Here is a 22290-nt window from a genome sequence, read left to right as displayed (position 1 = left end):
CCATGCTAGATGGAATTGAGGAGGTCATTCTGTTCAAGATACCTCATTATTTATATGTAAATTGAAGGTGGAGAGAGGAAGAAAGGAAAGGAAAGGGAGGGGATCACTGCTGTCAGATGCATCGGGACATTATTGGAATCAGCAGTGACGAGTGAAAATGTGTACTGGATCAGGATTGAAACTTGGGTTCTCCTGCCTACTAGAGAGTTGCATTAACCACTTGTGCCATCCAGGACACAGTGTTACTGCAACTGCACGGACTATCTCGGCACACCTCACAGCCGATCCACATTCCCATCAAGTGCCACCTATCTGCAGTCCCTGTCCAGTTCCTCTATATTCACTCTATAAGATTTCCACAGGTGGTTGGATGTATTTGTTCATCCACACTGAAGAAGGTGGATCCATTGCCCAACCAGGCCAGTCAAATTATATGAATGCATGGTGACTGTTCTTTCAGACATGTTGGACATGATATTTGAAAACAGAGTTAAGTATTTCAGTTTTTGCTTTGCTACCCTCAATTTCATTTCCTGTCTTATACACTAGGGCTGGACACTAACAGTCTTTACATATGACCAGAATTTCTTTGGGTTCTGTGAAAGATCACTCGACAACATTCTGCTACAGTAATCATTGAAGGCATCACACAGTGCTCTCTTGACAGTCAAACATGTTACATTCACCATCTATCTATAGCCCTACGCTTTGTTCTACACATATTATGTGGTAATCTCTGTTTCTTTAGAAGTTGCTTTACAGTGACTGTATACCATAAAGGTTTCCTCCCATTATGAACTGTTCTATTGGGTGCATATCTATCCAGTGCATGATGAACTATTCTTTTAAACTTAAGCCAGAGTTCCTCTTATGCTCCTGCCCTGTACTAAAAGTTTCAAGTTCCTCATTGAGATATAACACAACTGATTTTTCATCTAGTTTACTGAACATACATATCTTTCTGCTTGTTTTATTTGTTCTTTGGTAATCATTGGTGCCACAACCACGTTATGATCTCTGATACCGGTTTTGATATGGACATCCTCAACGAGGTCAGGTCTGTAGGTTGCCAGTTCCTACCTACCTGCTTTAGGTAGTTTTCAGAGAAGGCATTAGTGAAGTTTGACAGAAGATATGAGCCATGAGGCAAGGCATCGGGAGCAGGAGTGGAATAGGGACAGACAAATATGTTATGTAGATTGGTGGTCAGTGGAATATCACTGTAGGAGGGTTGGGGAGAATATTTCACATTTCAGGGCATGATGGGAGGTAGTTGAAACCCTGGTGGAGAATATGATTCACTCACTCTATTTATGGGTGATGAAAGACTTAGTCTAATAGTCAGTGTGCCTGTCTGCCACTTACTGTGATGTGTGAGTTGATTAACAATCTATCCTCTTCATATTGTTGTTATACCGTCCTGAATTTACCATTGTTTGAATTTTATTTATTTTTACCTCTCTATTTTATTTATTTATTTGTTTTTATTGCCTTTGTGAATTTTTTTGGTCATTCTAAATTCAATGATATTATTAACCACAAGTGGAATTAGGGAGTTATTTTATTGACATGTAATTGTAAGAATCCCAAGGTTCCCAGAGAGATCTTTACAAAAGTTTGGTTATCAACATTGTATAAACACACACATGTTTCTGCAAATTTTTTTATCTCAGCTGTATTTCCTCATAAGATTATACCATAGGACAGTACTTAGTTAAAGTATGCAAAGTGTTAAGAGACTTATATCAAAAAGAAAATTCACTGAAGAAAACTCTTTCATTTGCTTTTTCCCCGTCTCTTTTTCCATTATCCTCTGAATTTTTATTCATGTTATTCATTTAATTTCTCATTTCTGTTTTTCTTAGTCTATCTTCAAATTCTTACTCTATCCCTTTACCATCTCTGGCTGAAGCTTGCTCAGCACTCATCTTTGACTTCTGACTCTATGACACCTCCATCTTTCTCTCTCCCCTCATTATCTTAAAGGGTGATTTCCTCTCATCCTGTGGTCTCAGTGACCTGTCTCTTCTTCCTAACCCTTCCCAGCCCGTCACTCTCTCCTCTTTCTTGACAGTACTAACAGTTGTGATAACTAGGATTGGTTTTTCTTCACTTTTATGTGTCTTACAGTACTTAAAAACTTTTCTCTTACGGGTAAGTACTGGCCAGCCATTCTGTCTCCTTATAATCTTACTGCATTAAGAGAGATAGAGATCTGTTGTTCTTTGATAAATATTACAATGGTCAAGAGGATAGGGGATATTAAGCTAGCAATAGCAGGTAAACAACAGCAATTTAATCGAACAAAGGAAGCAGCATCTTTTTTTAAAAAAAAAATTGTTAATTTTATACTATTTTGTATAGTTTAAGTAAGCACAAATAATTTATAATAGTTCAGCAATAATTAATTATTACTACAAATGCTAATGACTGTTTCACTTTGTTAATATGTATCTTGACTTATTCCACATCTGTGACTGTTATCCTTCACGATGGGATCCACAGATTACAATGAATGAATAAATGAGATCTCTCAATCATGCAACACATTGTGTCAGCCATTTATAATAACTTTTGTTTTCTGTCTTCAAGGAATGATTTTAAACAGTGAGCCATAGATGTTGGGATCCTGTAATGATAGTTCACTCAGAATATCTAGTGAACCAAACAACTGAATTGTAGTTGGTAAATTATAGAACATCGTACATGAATGAGGAAATGGCTAGATCTACGGAAACAATGTCTTTAATGTATATTAAGTTTGTAATGTATGTTAATACCAACATTTTCACTGTTGTTATCCAGTCTGATTCTGGCTGTAAGCATGTCTGCAATAGGAAACTGGAAGTAAAAATTTTAGCAACAGTCCTCGACAAAGTTGATTGCTCTTTTTACCAATAATAGAAACAGGAGTAATGTGAGTATGGCTGTCAGGCTTTGGATTCCTTTAAGCAGTTTATTCACTTTGATTGTATGTCCATAAAACCAGCCCTAATTGCTCCTGCTTCGAAAATTCTTTTGTGGGTATTTACAGGCTGTCTTACGTAGTATTACTGTTTAGTCACTTAGTAGTAATATTCATTATTTGTCAAATCTTGAAATTGAAATTTTCTTTATTTATGGATGTTATGCAAACAGAACTGTGTGACACACATACCAGAACCAAAGACCATGATTTTTTTAAAAAATTAATTTGTTAAGACGAGCATAATTAATTTTTCTGCTTACTATTTCAACAGACATGCATCACATCAGCCACGATGAATCTTTTGACTCCACAAGTGAAAGAGCACGAAGAGAATTTCTTTCAAAAGTAACTAAATCACCAGAATTCATGTTCATTCCAAGGAAGGACCTCAATACAGAAGAGGTGAGTTGACAATATATTGAAAATGAGCATGAGTTATAAACTGTAGTTTGGTTCAACATACTCTATTTTATATAAGTTAAATTAAATGAATGGATTGATGGGGATGCAGTCAGTGAAGCCACAATGACCTGGAATGATATTGTGCACACTATTCAGATAATTATACTGAGCCTGCAATGTAATGCACGTGTAGTACAGTTTAAAAATCTGTGTCTGATTAGAATTCAGATCTATATTTCTTGAACACAATACTCATTGAAAGCACTCAGTATTCAGGCTAATATCAACCAGAGATAAATGTCCATATGAACCATGGATCTTTCTGCAGAGGGGAGCAGGCTTGTCTCAATAAAACAAATATTCATAATGCAGGTGATGTCACATCAAAAGGTTACCCCTGGAGCAGAAACAAACCAAGGTGATCGTGAAGCCCTGGTAGATAAATTCCAGTGTCTCCTATATAAACTCACTAAAGAAAATAAGAAACAAATTCTAATTGCTGCTGATTTTAACATAGATACAACTAGCAAAACAAGCATGTCAACGAAGTTCATTGACGTAATTCAAGAATATGGCTTTAGACTAAATTTTAATGACTTCACCAGAGTAAATGAGCAAACAGCAACATGCGAAGACAATATTTTAACAAATCATACATTTGAGGACACTGCAAAATTCTCTTTAAACCTAGGTATCTCAAATCACTCTGCTCTGCTATAGAATTAAACTTACAAAAAATAAATAGAAAAAAAATGGGAAGAGAGGCTTCATGAAACACAGTTCAGTGAAGAAAACATAAACTTGTTCTGTTATAGATTAAATGAGGTAGATTGGCCATTACAACAAGAAAACTCATGTTCAGAAAATTTTGATAAGTTTTTAAACAGCTTTTTACATGTCTTCAGTGAAACATTTCCACCCACAGCCTACCCAAGAATGGCAACAAATAAACTAAAGTGGATTACCACTGGCATAAAAATATCTAGTAATAGGAAGAGAGAGCTACATGCTGAGCTGAAATCAAATAAGAGTCCTGAGTTCATAAACTATGTTAAAGCGCATAAAAAACTATTTAAGAAGGTTGCAAAAGCAGCAAAGGAAATGGCAAACATAAAATTCATTAAAAAACACACAAATAAAACCAAGGCAGTATGGACAGTAGTCAAATCTGAACTTGGAATCAGACCTAGCAACCAGGAAATCTGTAAAATAAAGGTACAAGACAAAACAATTGTACATCCTGCTCAATTATCAGAAAATTTTAATACATTCTTCATAAATGTAGCAAGATCTGATGTTCATGTAGACTCTTATCAAGACAATGTACATTTGTTTGGCTCAAGTCAGAGCAAGAAAGAGAGCCTAGTAAAATTTAACAAAGTAACAGTAAAAGATGTATGAAAAATACTGAAAGGCTAATAAAAATATTCTATTCTATTCTAGAAAAAACTATACTAAACCTAAAAAATAAAAATCTGTGGGATGGGATGAAATACCTGCCAAAGTCATTAAAGCAGCTACAAATATAATAGCACACCCACTATACAAAATAAGTAATCAATCACTTGAAGAAGGATACTTTCCAGAATGTCTAAAATATGGAGAAGTCAAACCAGTATTTAAGAAAGGCTCCAAATATGATATAGGAAATTACTGTCCAATTTACCTTCTTCCTGTGTTTTCTAAGATATTTGAAATGATTGTTGCTATTCAAATTCAGATTTTGTGCTACAAATACAATGTAATCTCAAAAAATCAATTTGGATTCCAGAAAGGCAAAGTACAATTCATGCAATCAATGAATTTGTGATTAAAGTTAGTTCCACTTTGGACAAGTCACAAAAAGCTGCGGGAATCTGCTGTGACTTAACCAAAGCATTCAACTGCATGAATCACTCCTCATTATTATATAAAATGAAAAAATACGGAATTATGGGTAGCGCCTTACAATGGTGTAAGTCATATCTAACAGAGAGAAAGCAAAGGGTTGTCATAACATCAAGCAAAGGGAAATACTCCTCGAAGTGGAGAACCATCTCACAGGGAGTACCACAAGGCTCAATTCTGGGCCCAATCCTCTTTCTTTTTTTATGTAAATGACTTACCCATAAATATAAATTATCATTCAGTTTTATTTGCTGATGACACATCAGTACTGGTAGAAATTAAAAACACAGAAGAAGTTCCTGAAAATGTCACAGAAACTCTAGAAAACCTAGATGTTTGGTTCCATCTAAATGGCCTAAAGCTAAATATTTCAAAAAAACATCTGATGCAATTTAAGACAAAATAGTCTCTAACAAATGATATTCACATTATGCACAGAAACCAGGAGCTAAATGAAGCAGAGAACGTTAAATTCATAGGAATGCAATTAGACAGAAACCTATCATGGTTCTCACATATAGATTATCTAAAAAATAAACTAAACAGCCTGGCATTTGCTATGACAATCTTAGCCAATGTCACTAGTATCGACACAAAAAAAGTAGTATACCATAGTTACTTTGAGTCAGTAGTGGGATATTGTCTTCTGGGGGAATGCTAGCAACATGACAAAAATATTAACTTTGCAGAAAAAAATTATCAGAACCATGGACCTTGCCGTTGGTGGGGAGGCTTGCGTGCCTCAGCGATACAGATAGCCGTACCGTAGGTACAACCACAACGGAGGGGTATCTGTTGAGAGGCCAGACAAACATGTGGTTCCTGAAGAGGGGCAGCAGCCTTTTCAGTAGTTGCAAGGGCAACAGTCTGGATGATTGACTGATCTGGCCTTGTAACAATAACCAAAACGGCCTTGCTGTGCTGGTACTGCGAACGGCTGAAAGCAAGGGGAAACTACGGCCGTAATTTTTCCCGAGGGCATGCAGCTTTACTGTATGATTAAATGATGATGGCGTCCTCTTGGGTAAAATATTCCGGAGGTAAAATAGTCCCCCATTCGGATCTCCGGGCGGGGACTACTCAAGAGGATGTCGTTATCAGGAGAAAGAAAACTGGCGTTCTACGGATCGGAGCGTGGAATGTCAGGTCCCTTAATCGGGCAGGTAGGTTAGAAAATTTGAAAAGGGAAATGGATAGGTTAAAGTTAGATATAGTGGGAATTAGTGAAGTTCGGTGGCAGGAGGAACAAGACTTCTGGTCAGGTGATTACAGGGTTATAAACACAAAGTCAAATAGGGGTAATGCAGGAGTAGGTTTAATAATGAATAGGAAAATAGGAACGCGGGTAAGCTACTACAAACAGCTTAGTGAACGCATTACTGTGGCCAAGATAGATACGAAGCCCACACCTACTACAGTAGTACAAGTTTATATGCCAACTAGCTCTGCAGATGACGAAGAAATTGAAGAAATGTATGATGAAATAAAAGAAATTATTCAGATAGTGAAGGGAGACGAAAATTTAATAGTCATGGGTGACTGGAATTCGAGTGTAGGGAAAGGGAGAGAAGGAAACATAGTAGGTGAATATGGATTGGGGCTAAGAAATGAAAGAGGAAGCCGCCTGGTAGAATTTTGCACAGAGCACAACTTAATCATAGCTAATACTTGGTTTAAGAATCATGATAGAAGGTTGTATACATGGAAGAACCCTGGAGATACTAAAAGGTATCAGATAGATTATATAATGTTAAGACAGAGATTTAGGAACCAGGTTTTAAATTGTAAGACATTTCCAGGGGCAGATGTGGACTCTGACCACAATCTATTGGTTATGACCTGTAGATTAAAACTGAAGAAACTGGAAAAAGGTGGGAATTTAAGGAGATGGGACCTGGATAAACTGAAAGAACCAGAGGTTGTACAGAGTTTCAGGGAGAGCATAAGGGAACAATTGACGGGAATGGGGGAAAGAAATACAGTAGAAGAAGAATGGGTAGCTTTGAGGGATGAAGTAGTGAAGGCAGCAGAGGATCAAGTAGGTAAAAAGACGAGGGCTAGTAGAAATCCTTGGGTAACAGAAGAAATATTGAATTTAATTGATGAAAGGAGAAAATATAAAAATGCAGTAAATGAAGCAGGCAAAAAGGAATACAAACGTCTCAAAAATGAGATCGTCAGGAAGTGCAAAATGGCTAAGCAGGGATGGCTAGAGGACAAATGTAAGGATGTAGAGGCTTATCTCACTAGGGGTAAGATAGATACTGCCTACAGGAAAATTAAAGAGACCTTTGGAGATAAGAGAACCACTTGTATGAATATCAAGAGCTCAGATGGAAACCCAGTTCTAAGCAAAGAAGGGAAAGCAGAAAGGTGGAAGGAGTATATAGAGGGTCTATACAAGGGCCATGTACTTGAGGACAATATTATGGAAATGGAAGAGGATGTAGATGAAGATGAAATAGGAGATACGATACTGCGTGAAGAATTTGACAGAGCACTGAAAGACCTGAGTCGAAACAAGGCCCCCGGAGTAGACAACATTCCATTGGAACTACTGACGGCTTTGGGAGAGCCAGCCCTGACGAAACTCTACCATCTGGTAAGCAAGATGTATGAAACAGGCGAAATACCCTCAGACTTCAAGAAGAATATAATAATTCCAATTCCAAAGAAAGCAGGTGTTGACAGATGTGAGAATTACCGGACAATCAGTTTAATAAGCCACAGCTGCAAAATACTAACACGAATTCTTTACAGACGAATGGAAAAACTAGTAGAAGCCGACCTCGGGGAAGATCAGTTTGGATTCCGTAGAAATACTGGAACACGTGAGGCAATACTGACCCTACAACTTATCTTAGAAGAAAGATTAAGGAAAGGCAAACCTACGTTTCTAGCATTTGTAGACTTAGAGAAAGCTTTTGACAATGTTGACTGGAATACTCTCTTTCAAATTCTAAAGGTGGCAGGGGTAAAATACAGGGAGCGAAAGGCTATTTACAATTTGTACAGAAACCAGATGGCGGTTATAAGAGTCGAGGGGCATGAAAGGGAAGCAGTGGTTGGGAAGGGAGTAAGACAGGGTTGTAGCCTCTCCCCGATGTTATTCAATCTGTATATTGAGCAAGCAGTAAAGGAAACAAAAGAAAAATTCGGAGTAGGTATTAAAATCCATGGAGAAGAAATAAAAACTTTGAGGTTCGCCGATGACATTGTAATTCTGTCAGAGACAGCAAAGGACTTGGAAGAGCAGTTGAACGGAATGGACAGTGTCTTGAAAGGAGGGTATAAGATGAACATCAACAAAAGCAAAACGAGGATAATGGAATGTAGTCGAATTAAGTCGGGTGATGTTGAAGGTATTAGATTAGGAAATGAGACACTTAAAGTAGTAAAGGAGTTTTGCTATTTGGGGAGCAAAATAACTGATGATGGACGAAGTAGAGAGGATATAAAATGTAGACTGGCAATAGCAAGGAAAGCGTTTCTGAAGAAGAGAAATTTGTTAACATCGAGTATAGATTTAAGTGTCAGGAAGTCTTTTCTGAAAGTATTTGTATGGAGTGTAGCCATGTATGGAAGTGAAACATGGACGATAAATAGTTTGGACAAGAAGAGAATAGAAGCTTTCGAAATGTGGTGCTACAGAAGAATGCTGAAGATTAGATGGGTAGATCACATAACTAATGAGGAGGTACTGAATAGGATTGGGGAGAAGAGGAGTTTGTGGCACAACTTGACCAGAAGAAGGGATCGGTTGGTAGGACATGTTCTGAGGCATCAAGGGATCACCAATTTAGTATTGGAGGGCAGCGTGGAGGGTAAAAATCGTAGGGGGAGACCAAGAGATGCATACACTAAGCAGATTCAGAAGGATGTAGGTTGCAGTAGGTACTGGGAGATGAAGAGGCTTGCACAGGATAGAGTAGCATGGAGAGCTGCATCAAACCAGTCTCAGGACTGAAGACCACAACAACAACATGCAGTGCAAAGCCAAGAGAATCTTCTCGGCCATTATTAAGAGATCTTAAGATACTAAGCGTTCTCTCATTGTATCTGTATGAAATAATTCCTTTCACAGGTAATAACCCTAAACTCTTTTCATCAAATAATTTCCAGCATAGTTATGAAACTAGAAACAAAGAAAGCTTTATGCTGCCTACACACAGGCTTAAGCTTTTTGCACAGACTCCACAATATATGGGAATGAAAGTATACAATAAACTGAAAGACAACAAATTTTAGAAATGTCTAAACTGAGGCAGTAAAGAGTGAATTGTATAGCACCCTGGTGCAGAAATGTTATTACTCTGTTGATGAATTTTTTAATTATCTGACCATCTGAGCAGGATAAAAACAATAATAATAAACAATATTGAGATTTCATTGTGATTATATAAAAAGTATTGTATTCCATGTATAACTTATCATAGTTATAAGCTGATGAGTCTCCTGTACATAAAATCAATTATTTAACTTGTACGTTATGAGACAATAAAATTCTGATTCTGATTATGATGCAGAACAGCCAATGCTAAGTCTCCACCGTGAACAAAACTGCCTTCCTGTAGTTTTTTCTGCACAAGTTAAACAAATTTTATAATTCTGTTAGAATCCTTAGTAAAAATCAAGTGTTGTTGAAAAATATTACTTAAATTGAATATATTGATGTAAAATACTGCACATAATAAATTAAATATTTCATTTTAGTAAATCAAGTAAAAATTGTGTTACCTTTCTAAAAAATTGAATGTAAAAAATATTTATACATTATTCTTTATGGAAACTGTATTACATTGGTTTCAGTATAATGTAAAATAAAGAACAGGTTTTGTTTGTTCCTCATAAATTATTAATTGGAAATAAAAAAAGAGGTATAAGTAAGAGTTGAGAATCCCTTTCTAGGAATTGTGATTATATTGTGCATTTCCTTGGTTTGAGACAATGACTCACAACTCCTGTAGTATTGTTAGTCAGCCACAGAAGCCTTATCTTGACTTCTTTCTTACTTACACAGTAGATCACACCAACTGAAACTTGGGAGCAGCAAAAATACTGGCTGAAGGAACAAGTAAAGTAATGTCCCCTCCATCTTTTTTTCTTGCTACCTCCACTGTTGCATTTTTCTGCAGTCCTCAGTCACCAAAAATCAAAATCCTTTGGTCAAATAATAGTATATTTACTTAAGTATCCATTCACTTACTTTGACATCTACACCATTATGATGTACTCCATTGTCATTCATGAGCAATCTGTGTAGGCTGCAGTTGTGTAAACAAAGTGCATCATTACCACATAAACCATTTTAGTTGTAGATGACTGTTCAGTAATAACATGTCTTTATGATACCACTTGGATGACATGATACTGTAGAAATGACACTCTGACAAAAACTGTGCTGTGGGCCAAGGGAAAAGGTTCCTCTCTTAGGAAAAAGATAGAAACATGATGGTTAGGAGAAGTCGCATTCCTTTCACACAATTCTTAATCCATCTGTTTATTATTATTATTATTATTATTATTATTATTATTATTATTATTATTAATAATTCAGTTCTTGCACCCTCTCTGTGCCTGCACATGTAGCAGGGGCCTATCTCACGATCCCCTTTGTACAGAACTGTACTGAATAGAGGCCAGTCTAACATATGGTTCCCGAAAAGAGTCAGCAGCCTTTTCAGTAACTTTGAGGGCAGTGAGATATATGACTGACCAATCGGAATTGTAACATTGGTGAACACAGCCTTGCTATGTCAGTACTGAGAACCTCTGATAGCAAGGAGAAACTGCAGTCATTGAGTTTCCTGCTGAGATGCAGCTCTACCATGTAATTTAATGATGATGGCTCCATGTTGAATAAAATGTTCTGAGATAAACTAGACTTTATTCAGATCTCTGGGCAGGCACTACCCACGAGAATGTTGCCATCAGAAAAAAATGAATATGGCATTCTATGGGTCAAGGTATGGAACATTAGCGCCCTTAATTAGGTAGGTAGACTAAAGAATCTGAAAAGAAAAGTGGATATGTTTAAGTTAGATATAGTCTGAATCAGTGAATTGTGGTGGCAAGAAGAAAAAGATTTCCGGTCATGTGAGTCCAGATTTATCAACAAAACAAATGGTGACAATGCAGGCATAGTGCTAATAATGAAAAAGAAAATAGGAATACTGGTGAACTACTGTGAGCTGGGTCAACCACCTTGCTGAAGTGGGTAACACCAATTGCCATCAGATCACCAAAGGTAAGCACTGTTTGGCTTGACTATCATCTGGATGAGTGACTGTCCAAATCTGCCGAGCGCTGCTGGGAAGCGGGGTGCACTCAGCCCTTCTGAGGCCAATTGAGAAGTGGTGGCTCCAGTCATGAAAGCTGACAAAGTCCAGTAGAGCAGTGTGCTGACCAAATGCCCCTGCATATCTGCATCCAATGATGCCTATTGCTAGAGGATAACTCAGTGGTTGGTCAGCACTGTTGGGCCTTCCGAAGCATATCTGGACAGAGAATCATTATGAACTGCTTATTGGATGCATTTTTGTTGCCAAGACAGCCACCACCACAATTTTAGTACTAGTAAAACATACCTAGTAATCCTCAGATGATTAAGAGATTGAAGAAAAATGTATGACATGGTGAAATAAATGATTCATTGTGTTAATGACAAAGAAAATTTAGTTGAAAAGGATAGGGGCAATGAAGTTAACATGAAAGATATGAACTACAAGGATAATTTGATGGAGGATTTACAGTCCTAAGTTGAAACAAGGCACCTGGAGTAGATGACATTGCCTCAGAATTATTGAGATCCTTGGGCAACAAACCTATATCACCTGATGCATAAGATATATCAGACTGGAGGAACATCCTTAGGCTTTGAGTCAAAATAATAATATCAAATTCCAATGAAGGCAGTTGCTGACAGTGTGAATATTTAAGAACTGCTGTGTCGAGTTCAGGGACCTAAATGTCATGGCAGTTTCTGTTTACAAAGGGCCAGAGCAAGCTTTAATTGAAGCTTTCCTGGGCAAATTTCAGTACCTGGTAGAAAATCTCAATGATGAAAAAAGGTGGAACATTGTAATATCTGCTAACTTCAATATAGTTGAATGCAGTTTTACATCCAAATTCATAGACACAATAAAAAAATTTGGCCTTGAAATAAACTTCCTGCATGCCACTATAGTAAATGCATAGTCAGCAGCAGACTGTAGAGATATTATTTTAACAAATTATGTGTTTGAAGACGCTTATAAATATTGCTTGGATTTAGGAATCTGTGACTGCTCTCTGGTATTCATTGAACTACTAAAAACTAGCAGAGAAACTGCATCTAACGAAAGGAATATGAAGAGCAATTTCAGTGAAAACAATTCAGCTGTATTTAGTAATAAGTTAAGAGAGGTAGAACAGTCTTTCAGCATTTGTATATCAAGTAGTAGTAACTTGGACAAATTTTTAAATACAGTAACTTCTTTGAAATGTTTAGTGAAACTTTTCCACTTAGAACCATATGTAACAAAAGACTTCATAAAATGTATAATAATGAATATGTCAGCAGTTGCAATGCTTGTATTTGGCAACTAGTTTCAAAACTGACATGTTCTTTTTGAAGCGTAGCCAACTGAGGCTGCGCTGAAAGTGCATGATCTTTGTAATAAACATCAAAGCAGCAACACATGCTTTATAATATGTTGCAGAATGAATGTCACAATCCACGCATGAGTGGATTAGATAAATACAGGATCAAGGGCAATGCTCTGAAATGGCTTACATCATACCTGTAGAACAGAAAACAAAGGGTAACTATCACATCAAATGCAGTAACTTATTATAGTAAACGGAGTACAGTATCACAAAATGTGCCTCGAGACTCCATTTTAGTACCAATCCTGTTTCTATTCCACAGAAATGACCTGCCTGTAAATGTAAATCCACCATCAGTTATGTTTATTGACAATACTTCTGATTTAATTGAAGATGAAGATGCAGAAAAAATTCCAAGCTCTATTTTGAGTTCACTGGATACTCTAGAAAATGGTTGCAGTTGAATGAGTTGAAACTGGACATTGCAAAAACTCATATGGCACATTTCAAAACCAAACATTCAAAACTTGAAATGCAAAATAACAACTTTTGCAATAAGTTGACACAGTCAAATTCACATTACAAATAGTAGAAAATTCTATTGACGTGAGTACATGAAAAATAGCATATTGTAGTTATTTCGAATCTTTATCACCACAGTATACGAAAATCACCGAAGAAGAAACCAGAAAGTTAACAGTAAATATGCCTTCAGTGGAATGAACAAATGGCAGGGACCAGCACAGAAGACAATATCATCATGTAAAAAGACTGAGGAGAAAGCTGTGCCAGAGTGGACAGAAATTAAAAACAACAGATCACAACAAAGCACCAGGCAGAAGTTAGCATCCAAACAACATATGAACAATTTTTTATGGTCCAATCCACTGCAGAAGAAAACAGACAGGATCCCCAGGAGGTGAAAATCAGGTCAGAAACGAAAATACTAGAGCCTACTCTTTAAAGAAGTAACCACGCAAGAAACGTACCTCTCACAGAACTGAATAATTCTTTAACTCTCCTATATCATAATGTACAGGGCTTAACCAATAAGCTATATGAGCTGGAGGTCCTTTTGAATGGTTCATTGAAGGATATTTCTATCTTGTGTATAACTGAACACTGGCTACAAGAACTACAAAAATGTGCAGTTGGGATTTCAGACTTCCAGTTGGTCAGCAGCTCTTGCAGGGAAACATACAGAGGGGGTGGAACATGTATATATGTAAGAACAGGTTTTAAATCAAAGGAAATTAGGCTTAAAATGCCTGCTGTATTGAAAAAGATTTCGAATATTGTTTATGTGAACTAACAGATAGTAAAATTATAATTGCATGTATATATAGGTCCCCATCTGGCAATTTTGAATTATTCTCTGAAACTTTGGAAAATCTTCTGAACTATCTAAACAGTCAGTCAAAATACATAATTGAGCTTGCGGATTTCAGTATTAATTTCAAGGACAACTGTGAAAAAGGGCAAAAACTTGTTAACCTAATAAAAACATACAATATAGACATGTGTGTAGAAGAAACCACCACATACAGCAGCAAAAGTCTAAGTACAGTAGACCAAATATTCATTGACAAATCAAAATGTGGTTTTAAATCTGAGGTATTGGATACAGGTTTCTCTGATCATCAAGCAGTTAAATTGACTTTAGATAAATCTCATGATAAAAGTGACAACAGGAGATATATTGAGAGAAGATTAATTAATGATTACAGCTTTAGGGTCTTTACTGTTAAAAAATGTAAACTGGAACATGGAAAGCAATAGTTCTGTAAATATAAAATTCAACAAGTTCTTCTCAAATTATAAAGACTGCTATGATATTTCATTCCCTCTGAAGAGAATGAAAATAAACAAAAAATCAAATTCATGGATAACAAGAACTGGCTCTGCTAACAGTATACTATGCCTTCCACACCACTAGCAGTGGGTTCTACACAATGCTGGTGACTACTTTGAAGGACAGTAACAGGTGCAAACACGTAACTCTTTTGTATCAGTTGTGAATAAATAGTTGCCACTATTTAAGTTCCAAACCTCATATGTGAACAATTTTCCATGTAATATACAAAAAGCAGAATTAGTCCTTTTCATAGATGACACTAGCACTGTAACCTATCCAAGCATACATACAGCAACAGAAGAAATGGCAAACAGTATTCTTAAAAGTATCATTGACTGGTTTCCTGCAAATGGTTTCACCCTCAACTTTAAAAAGACACAACATATGCACAGGGTGGAAACTTCAAAGATTTGAAATATCCATATTGATAAGAATTTAAACTGGTAAAATCATGTTTTGCAACTCTTGTAACAACTTAGTTCAGCCTCATTTGTTCTTAGAATCATTGCAAATCTTGGGGATGGATGAATCAGTAAGTTGCTGTATTTTTCATATTTTTGTTCAGTCATGTCATGCAGAATAATGTTCTTTGATTACTCTTCTTTAAGAAAGAAAGTCTTCATTGCTCAGAAACGCACTGTAAGAATAATACATGTGCTCTCCGACAATCATGTTGTAGACAAGCATTTTGACTATTGCTTCACAGCATATTTATTCCCACAGGAAGTTTGTCATAAATAACTCACAGCAGTACAAAAGGAACAATGATGTGCATAATTACAGTAGCCGAAGAAAATATGACATTCATTACACCACATTAATGTTGTCTTTAGCACAAAAAGGGATTAACAATGCTGCAAACAAAATTTTTGATAAATTACCCAGTGATATACAATGCCAGACAGGCAGCATGAAAATAAACTGAAAAAGTTTTTTCTTGAAAACTCCTATTTTGTAGAAGAATTTATTTCTGTAATGTGTAAAAGGTGGTGGGTAGGAATTATTAACTCACATCTGTATGTCTTAAATTTTTAAAAAAATAAATGAAGGTTCAGTATGCAAGCATAAGCATATTTACAAAATAATTTGTAACGTGAATGAAAATGACTTGTTCCTCATCGTTGCATGAAACTAAGTATCCAACCAACTCCATAAATCAGTATTGATTTAGAAGGCATTACTCGTACAAAACTCAGCTTGCCATTTTCTCACATGATATCCTGTGAATCAGGGATGAAGTGCAAAATGCAAATTTCATATTCTTTGAAACTTACTGGCAGATTAAAACTGTGTGCCCGACCGAGACTCGAACTCGGGACCTTTGCCTTTCGCAGCAAAGCAAGACTTAAGCAAGAGAGCCACATTCTTAATCAGGCTCTTGATTTCATCTCATCATGCCCTGAAATGTCTTCCCCTCTATTTTCCCCACCTCTCCCACAGTGGTAGTCAACATCCACAAGACCTTTGCTGTATCCTTTTCCATTCCTACACCACTCCTGATCTCAACCCTTTGCCTCATAGCTTAAACTCTTGTAATAGACATAGATGTAAGACATCCTCCCACTATCATCTACCTCAGTCATACCGGATACATTTATTACCTCATCAAAGGTAAGTTGTCTTGTGAAAGCAGCCATGTGGTCTACCATCTTAGCTGCAACCATAGTGTGGCATTCTACATGAGTTTGACCACTAACTATCTGTCTGTTAAAGTAAACGGTCACCAACAAACTGTGGCTGGATAATCCAGTGCTGAACATGCTGCCCAACATGATGTGCTTCATTTCAATGATTGCATCACAGCCCATGCATCCGGATTCTTCTCACCAACAATAGTTTTTCTGAAATGCGCAAATGGGAACTCCCTGTATAACATAGCCTTCTTTCAAGTAATCTGCCTGGCCTCAGCCATAGCTAGTACCTGTCCTCTTATCTCTATCCATTTACCTGCTTCTGCTCCTGCCCTATACATGCCGTCTATCCCCTCAGTGCACCTGGATAGTCCTTTCACCTGATCCATATCTCTCCTCATCTCTTGTACCCCCCCCCCCCCCCCAACTACTCCTGACTCATCCCCCTCAGAGCATAGCCTTGAAAAACTGCCACTAGCAACCCACCATCGTGCCCCCTCCAAGTCCCTTCTGCACACTCCCACAGGCAGCACTACAGGATTTTCCCCATCCCTACCCTTCTGTCCCTCTCCCATCCCCCTCTCTCATACCTCTTCTGTACCTCCACTGCCCAGCCCAGCCGAAATGTTTGCGCATGGCAACTGGGCCTTAGTCTATGGACAGACATGACAGTGGTGATGTGCACTGAGTTGTGTACGTCTATTGTGTTTTCCTACATCTGAAGAAGGACTCTGCCCAATAATTTATAACATCTAACAGTATTCTTTGAATGTGTCTCCCTGTTGCTTAACTCCTCTATGTGGAGAAAAGCAGTCTTTCTTGTTTCATAGTGCAACAACTCTAAAGATTATGACAGTAGTCAAAATACATTATCAAATTCAAAAATGATCTAGATGTTACTTATTTTGAACAATAAAAGAAAGTAGATGGAGGGAGGGGAAAATGGTGGTTGACAATTGCTTCATGTGGAGAACATTGTTAATCTTATAAAATCTCTTCTTTCTGTCTGTTCCCTATCTCATCTGGACAAAGATTACCTGTGAGACATCAGCATTTTTATTTTCTATCATGTTGTCAGCTATACTTCCATATTATTGGATGTGGTAAGTGCCACATCGTTTATTCAGCTTGTCTGTCTTGAGCTTTATTCTTGGACTACCTTCTGTTGATTTTACAAAACTTCTCTGATATTTTACAGGTTGACAAGGGTGATGACGTACAAATAGATACGAGATCTCAATATTTTTTGAATCCTCTTCAATCTTGCAGTGAACAAAGAACTGTAACAGAGCAAGAGAGACAACAAGAGGCAACAAAACAACAGGTACAGTTTACAACTTCTGGTGTTGTTAATAAACACATGCATTTCATATAGAAAAATTGTTTAAAATAAGTGAATCAGAATAAATAACAGATAGCAGTCACCCACATTAATGGAAAACAATAGAAAGAATAAGCAGTTCATCAGATCTTTCTTATATCAGAAAAATGAAGGCGTGTGTTAAAAAATGGACATGTTCTTTTTGGCTGTGCTGTTACTGGCATAATTAAGACTGATACTTCAGTCAAACTGAGGTATTAGAAATACGCTGGGAGAAAGTGCAGAAAGAGGAAAAGATGAGCTATTAAATCAAATAAAGAAGAAAGACCACAAAATATGAAACAAAAACAAAGCAAACAGAACATACAATAAGTTGAAATTGATTGCTTCCAAGAGGGGAAATGAAATGAATGAAATTTCAAAAAGTATGTTCTTGGAAGAAAACTTAGCATTATGCATATTACAGAAATGGCAGTGCCAGAAAGACTGAGGTGAAACATATGGTGTGAAAATAACTTCCAATGGCAGGAGCTATTACCTATGGAGGAATGAGAACATTTCAGTAGTAAATCCATTATGCAAGATCGAATTGTGCTCCCAACTAACTTGTGTAGAGACCAGGTGTATGTTCAAAACTGTCAGTATTGCATCAAGTCATCAGAAAGTTTTTTCTCTCTCATGTGATCACAAACTGCCCATTGATTCAAGCAGAGTTTGTTTGGCATATGCGAACAACTTGGCAGATAGTAAGGTTTTTTATTGGTGAAATATGTTTCCTTATTTCCTGGTTCTGTGCAATTGCAGATTGAAACCAGTCTTAATATTCATTCTTCTTATTCATTCAGTCATTCGCAGTGTTACAGAGACCTACAGGAATGTGGTACAAGTCAAGTTATAGATTAACTGGCAGAAGCAGCCACTGCAGTCTGCCACTGTAATGGATACTAGAAACAAATAACAATTAGTGCTAATCTTGTTGCATTACTAATTATGGGAATTACCTTCTAGAATGTTCAAATGACTTACAGGAAAGCAGCCGGATGACATCATCAACAGGAACCAATATTTTGACAGGTGCATGCTGTGCCGTGAAAATGACAGTTTGTGCACCTGTCTAAATATCAGCAGTTGTTGAAGATGTTCTCTAGCTGCATTATTTGAACGTTGTAAGTGCTGGGAAAAACTCGTGCCTCACGTTCTAGATTACTTTAGTTATTTTAATGTTTGTAATGTTTTGTTTTTATTTGTATTTCTCTCTTCCCTGTGCCACCCCTTCCTCGATCCATCAGTACCTCCTAAGTTTCTGAAATGGACTACATCAGATATACAATACACTATGTACTTGCCTGCTTAGTGATCTCTGGCAAGCCTTGGGTGCATATAAGACCTATGTTGCATCACAGAAAAGTTGTGTGTCAACACCACTCTCAGCATGATCTTCGTAGCTTTACAGTCACCGGCAGATGTCATAACAATAGTTGCATCTCCTAGCACAGAAAACTAGTGATAGGGAGTAGTGTAAAGAGGAAAAATCATCATACTAATTTATTTCACGTGGCTAATCTTCCTTAAAAGTAAAGTTCTTGTGATGTCCTTTAGCTTTTCAAGAATGGTACCTTAGCAGAGACCATCTTAGTGAGTTGTAGGCTTCCTAGTGCCAATACAAAGATTACTGAAAAGAGAGCTCATGCTGCCATGGTTGGAAAACAGAAAATTTTTACACCTTCATCAGAGTATTTACTCATTAGCTACTGCCAAACATATATATTTTTGAAATTTTTATCGGGGAAAAGTGTAGGGAATGCTGGCTTTGACCAGAGTGCACCCACCCACGCATGCAATTCAGGGCCTTCATTGTAGCTATTTGGTGATAATACAGTAATAAAGAGAAATACATAACACTATTTCAGGGCACAAGGGCCCCACTCCTTATCACAGAGTCTTTTGGCATAAAAAATATGCATTACACTGTATGAGTTTCTTCAGTCTGTATCCCTCCAAGTGGATGCGCCAAAAAAGTTCCCTAGGCACTAAACTCATCTTCAAATCAGAATCTTGGCTCTTTGTTTCCTTGAAATGTTCTGACGTATTGGACAATGCAAGTTAGTCAGTAAATACACACATGAACACTCTCCACATTGTCTATTATATTTATTTATGTACAACTCTTGTGCAGAGTCATCAGTAAGATGGCTTTTACAAATGTCAGATACATATAGGTCTTAATGTTACAAATGGTAATTATAACAATCAATAATGTTTGTAAGAATATATTACAAACTTAACACATATTAACACAACAAGAATTATTAAATTACCGCATAGCATAAATTCTATATTTTATAAAGTTGTTTTCTGGATTTGAAAACCACTTGAAATATATTATGTCTAGCTAACATATATTTTATATTACTTTGCATCAGTAGACTCTTAAGTTTTACTGCTTTAAAATTAAATGGCTCCAGACACCTTTCAACTAAATTTTTTTTAGTTTTGATTTGATCTGTTTTTTATTACTAGTTTCTAGCAACTATGGCAGCTTATGATACCATATCATACCATATTAGGTCTGACATTTTTAATTTAGTTCTTTGTCTGAAGTAGTTACGTAGTGTTGTGGCCATGTACATCACTACATTTAATTACAAAAGTTTTCTGAGTGAAAGTGTTTAGAAGTACAAAGAATCCTAGTGAACTGTTTTTGTTGTATGAAAACTTAGCAGGGTTCTTTACAGCCCAGTCCATGTATAACCCCAAACCCTCTTTTTTGCAGCAACAGTCCTCTATCAAGGTGAACATTTGCAGCGCAACCCCATATTTCCTTGCAGTAGCTAAGACAGGGATGGACTGTCTCATAATGTACAGTTTTCAGGGTGTGGGTGTGCACCATACTGGTCAGCTGTCTAAGAAGATACAGGCCTTAATGACTTTATTATACACAGAATTAATATCATTGAGTCCAAATGAAAGCCTAGGAATTTACAGCTATTTGCTTCCACCGCCATTATTCTGCATAAGTCATTTACATGAGTGCTGTGTGCTTTAGACTGCTGTATCAAACCTGACCACCAGCAGATATTTGATATTTTGTGTTTATCATTTTGGGAAGGTCCCTGTAATATCATATGTTTGTAATTTTTATATATCTAGTAGATTTTATGGTTGTATGCAGGAGCTCAGTTCTGTTCTAGCTGTATGTTGATGTAAAATGCTTTCAGTTTCAAGTGTTGCACTTCACTGATGACCGTGCCTTCAGATCTGGACTTGATTGTGGTTTCAACATGATATTACTTGATATGGTACATCATACATCAACATCTCCATTGTTTCAACTAGACAACATCAAAGCCATCGCTTACACAGACAGGAACTGGAATACAAGCAGTACATCATTCCTAAGATCTGTAGATTCAGAAGGCAGATGGATTCCAAAACAGCATAAGTCAGCTGCACACCAAACATCCATCAGTTTTCTCTGGAGACATTTGTTAGGATCCAACAAAATGGCTAAAGGAATTTCACTAAGTCACCAAACACATCAGGTGGATGACATGATGTTTTTGGTAAATGTATACATCTGCTTGGACTGCAGCCCAGCAGGGATTCAAGAACAACATAGAGAAGATCAGTAGCTGGGACAAATCCCGGGCAAGGCTAATAATCAACAACAAGGCTGCTTAGTGGAAGAACAATTGAAGAACAGGGCTCATTGTTTTGGTGAAACAACACAATCATACATACAGAATGTTTTGGCCATTTGCAACATTGTGAATTGCAATGATGGCAATGAAACCTCATATTTGATGAAAGTAGTCACAGAAGATATGTACCAAGCACTTCTGGTTAATGATGTTACAACAACAGGAGAATTCATAAAGTGGTGGCGGAGGGAAGAGTTGGACAAAAGAGGGTGTGGCTGACTCACAAGTATGATCTATATGGTAGTTGTGGAATACCACTATGATCTCACTTCTCTCATACGGCAGACAATAAGAGAAGAAACAGAGCAGTATAGGGCAGTAGGAAATATCAGACAGAGTACATGAGAGACAGCAGACATGGATTTTGACCCCATAATCAAGAGATATGGTAGTTGTGGAATACCACTATGATCTCACTTCTCTCATATGGCAGACAATAAGAGAAGAAACAGAGTAGTATAGGGCAGTAGGAAATGTCAGACAGAGTACATGAGAGACAGCAGACATGGATTTTGACCCCATAATCAAGATATAATAGAGAATGTTGAAGAGGAGGTGTATTAATCTATTCCAATCCCTACCACCTGTCAGATCCACCATGAAGAGAGGATTCAGCCAACTCAGACTTACACTGCCGCTCTCAAACGACAAATCAGCATCTGACCAATGCAGGTACAACCAACTCTTCCATTAAGTATAATGCATCATAGAATAACAGAAATTTTGAGAACAGAGGACAACATGCAAGTGTGTTTTCGTTGTGGATGCCTTGGACATGTTGCGCGCTACTGCAGAGATAAAAGATGAGTATTCTACACCAGAAGATTTCAACCATCATAACAGTCCTATTCACTCCTGTCAACTGCAGATGAGTGTAGGTGACCGGTGGGATAAACCTCATCACAATACTCTGGACAAGATAGCCACCCCCGTCACGA

General features: G+C 37.1%; 1 protein-coding gene across 1 annotated transcript in view; it reads left to right on the top strand.

Moving 5' to 3' along the window:
• Positions 1–22290, top strand: part of LOC126203548 (uncharacterized) — a 255598-nt gene that overhangs the window by 153939 nt on the left and 79369 nt on the right. Inside the window, exons 6-7 of the mRNA XM_049937870.1 lie at positions 3240–3370; positions 17529–17654. Of these exons, the coding sequence (XP_049793827.1) occupies positions 3240–3370; positions 17529–17654 (257 nt within the window). The remainder of the gene's footprint in view (positions 1–3239; positions 3371–17528; positions 17655–22290) is intronic.

This window comes from Schistocerca nitens, chromosome 9 (genome assembly GCF_023898315.1).
Source record: "Schistocerca nitens isolate TAMUIC-IGC-003100 chromosome 9, iqSchNite1.1, whole genome shotgun sequence".
Classification (NCBI taxonomy): domain Eukaryota; kingdom Metazoa; phylum Arthropoda; class Insecta; order Orthoptera; family Acrididae; genus Schistocerca; species Schistocerca nitens.
The sequence above is the reverse complement of the archived record's forward strand: the minus strand, read 5'-3'. Positions and strand labels throughout refer to the sequence as shown.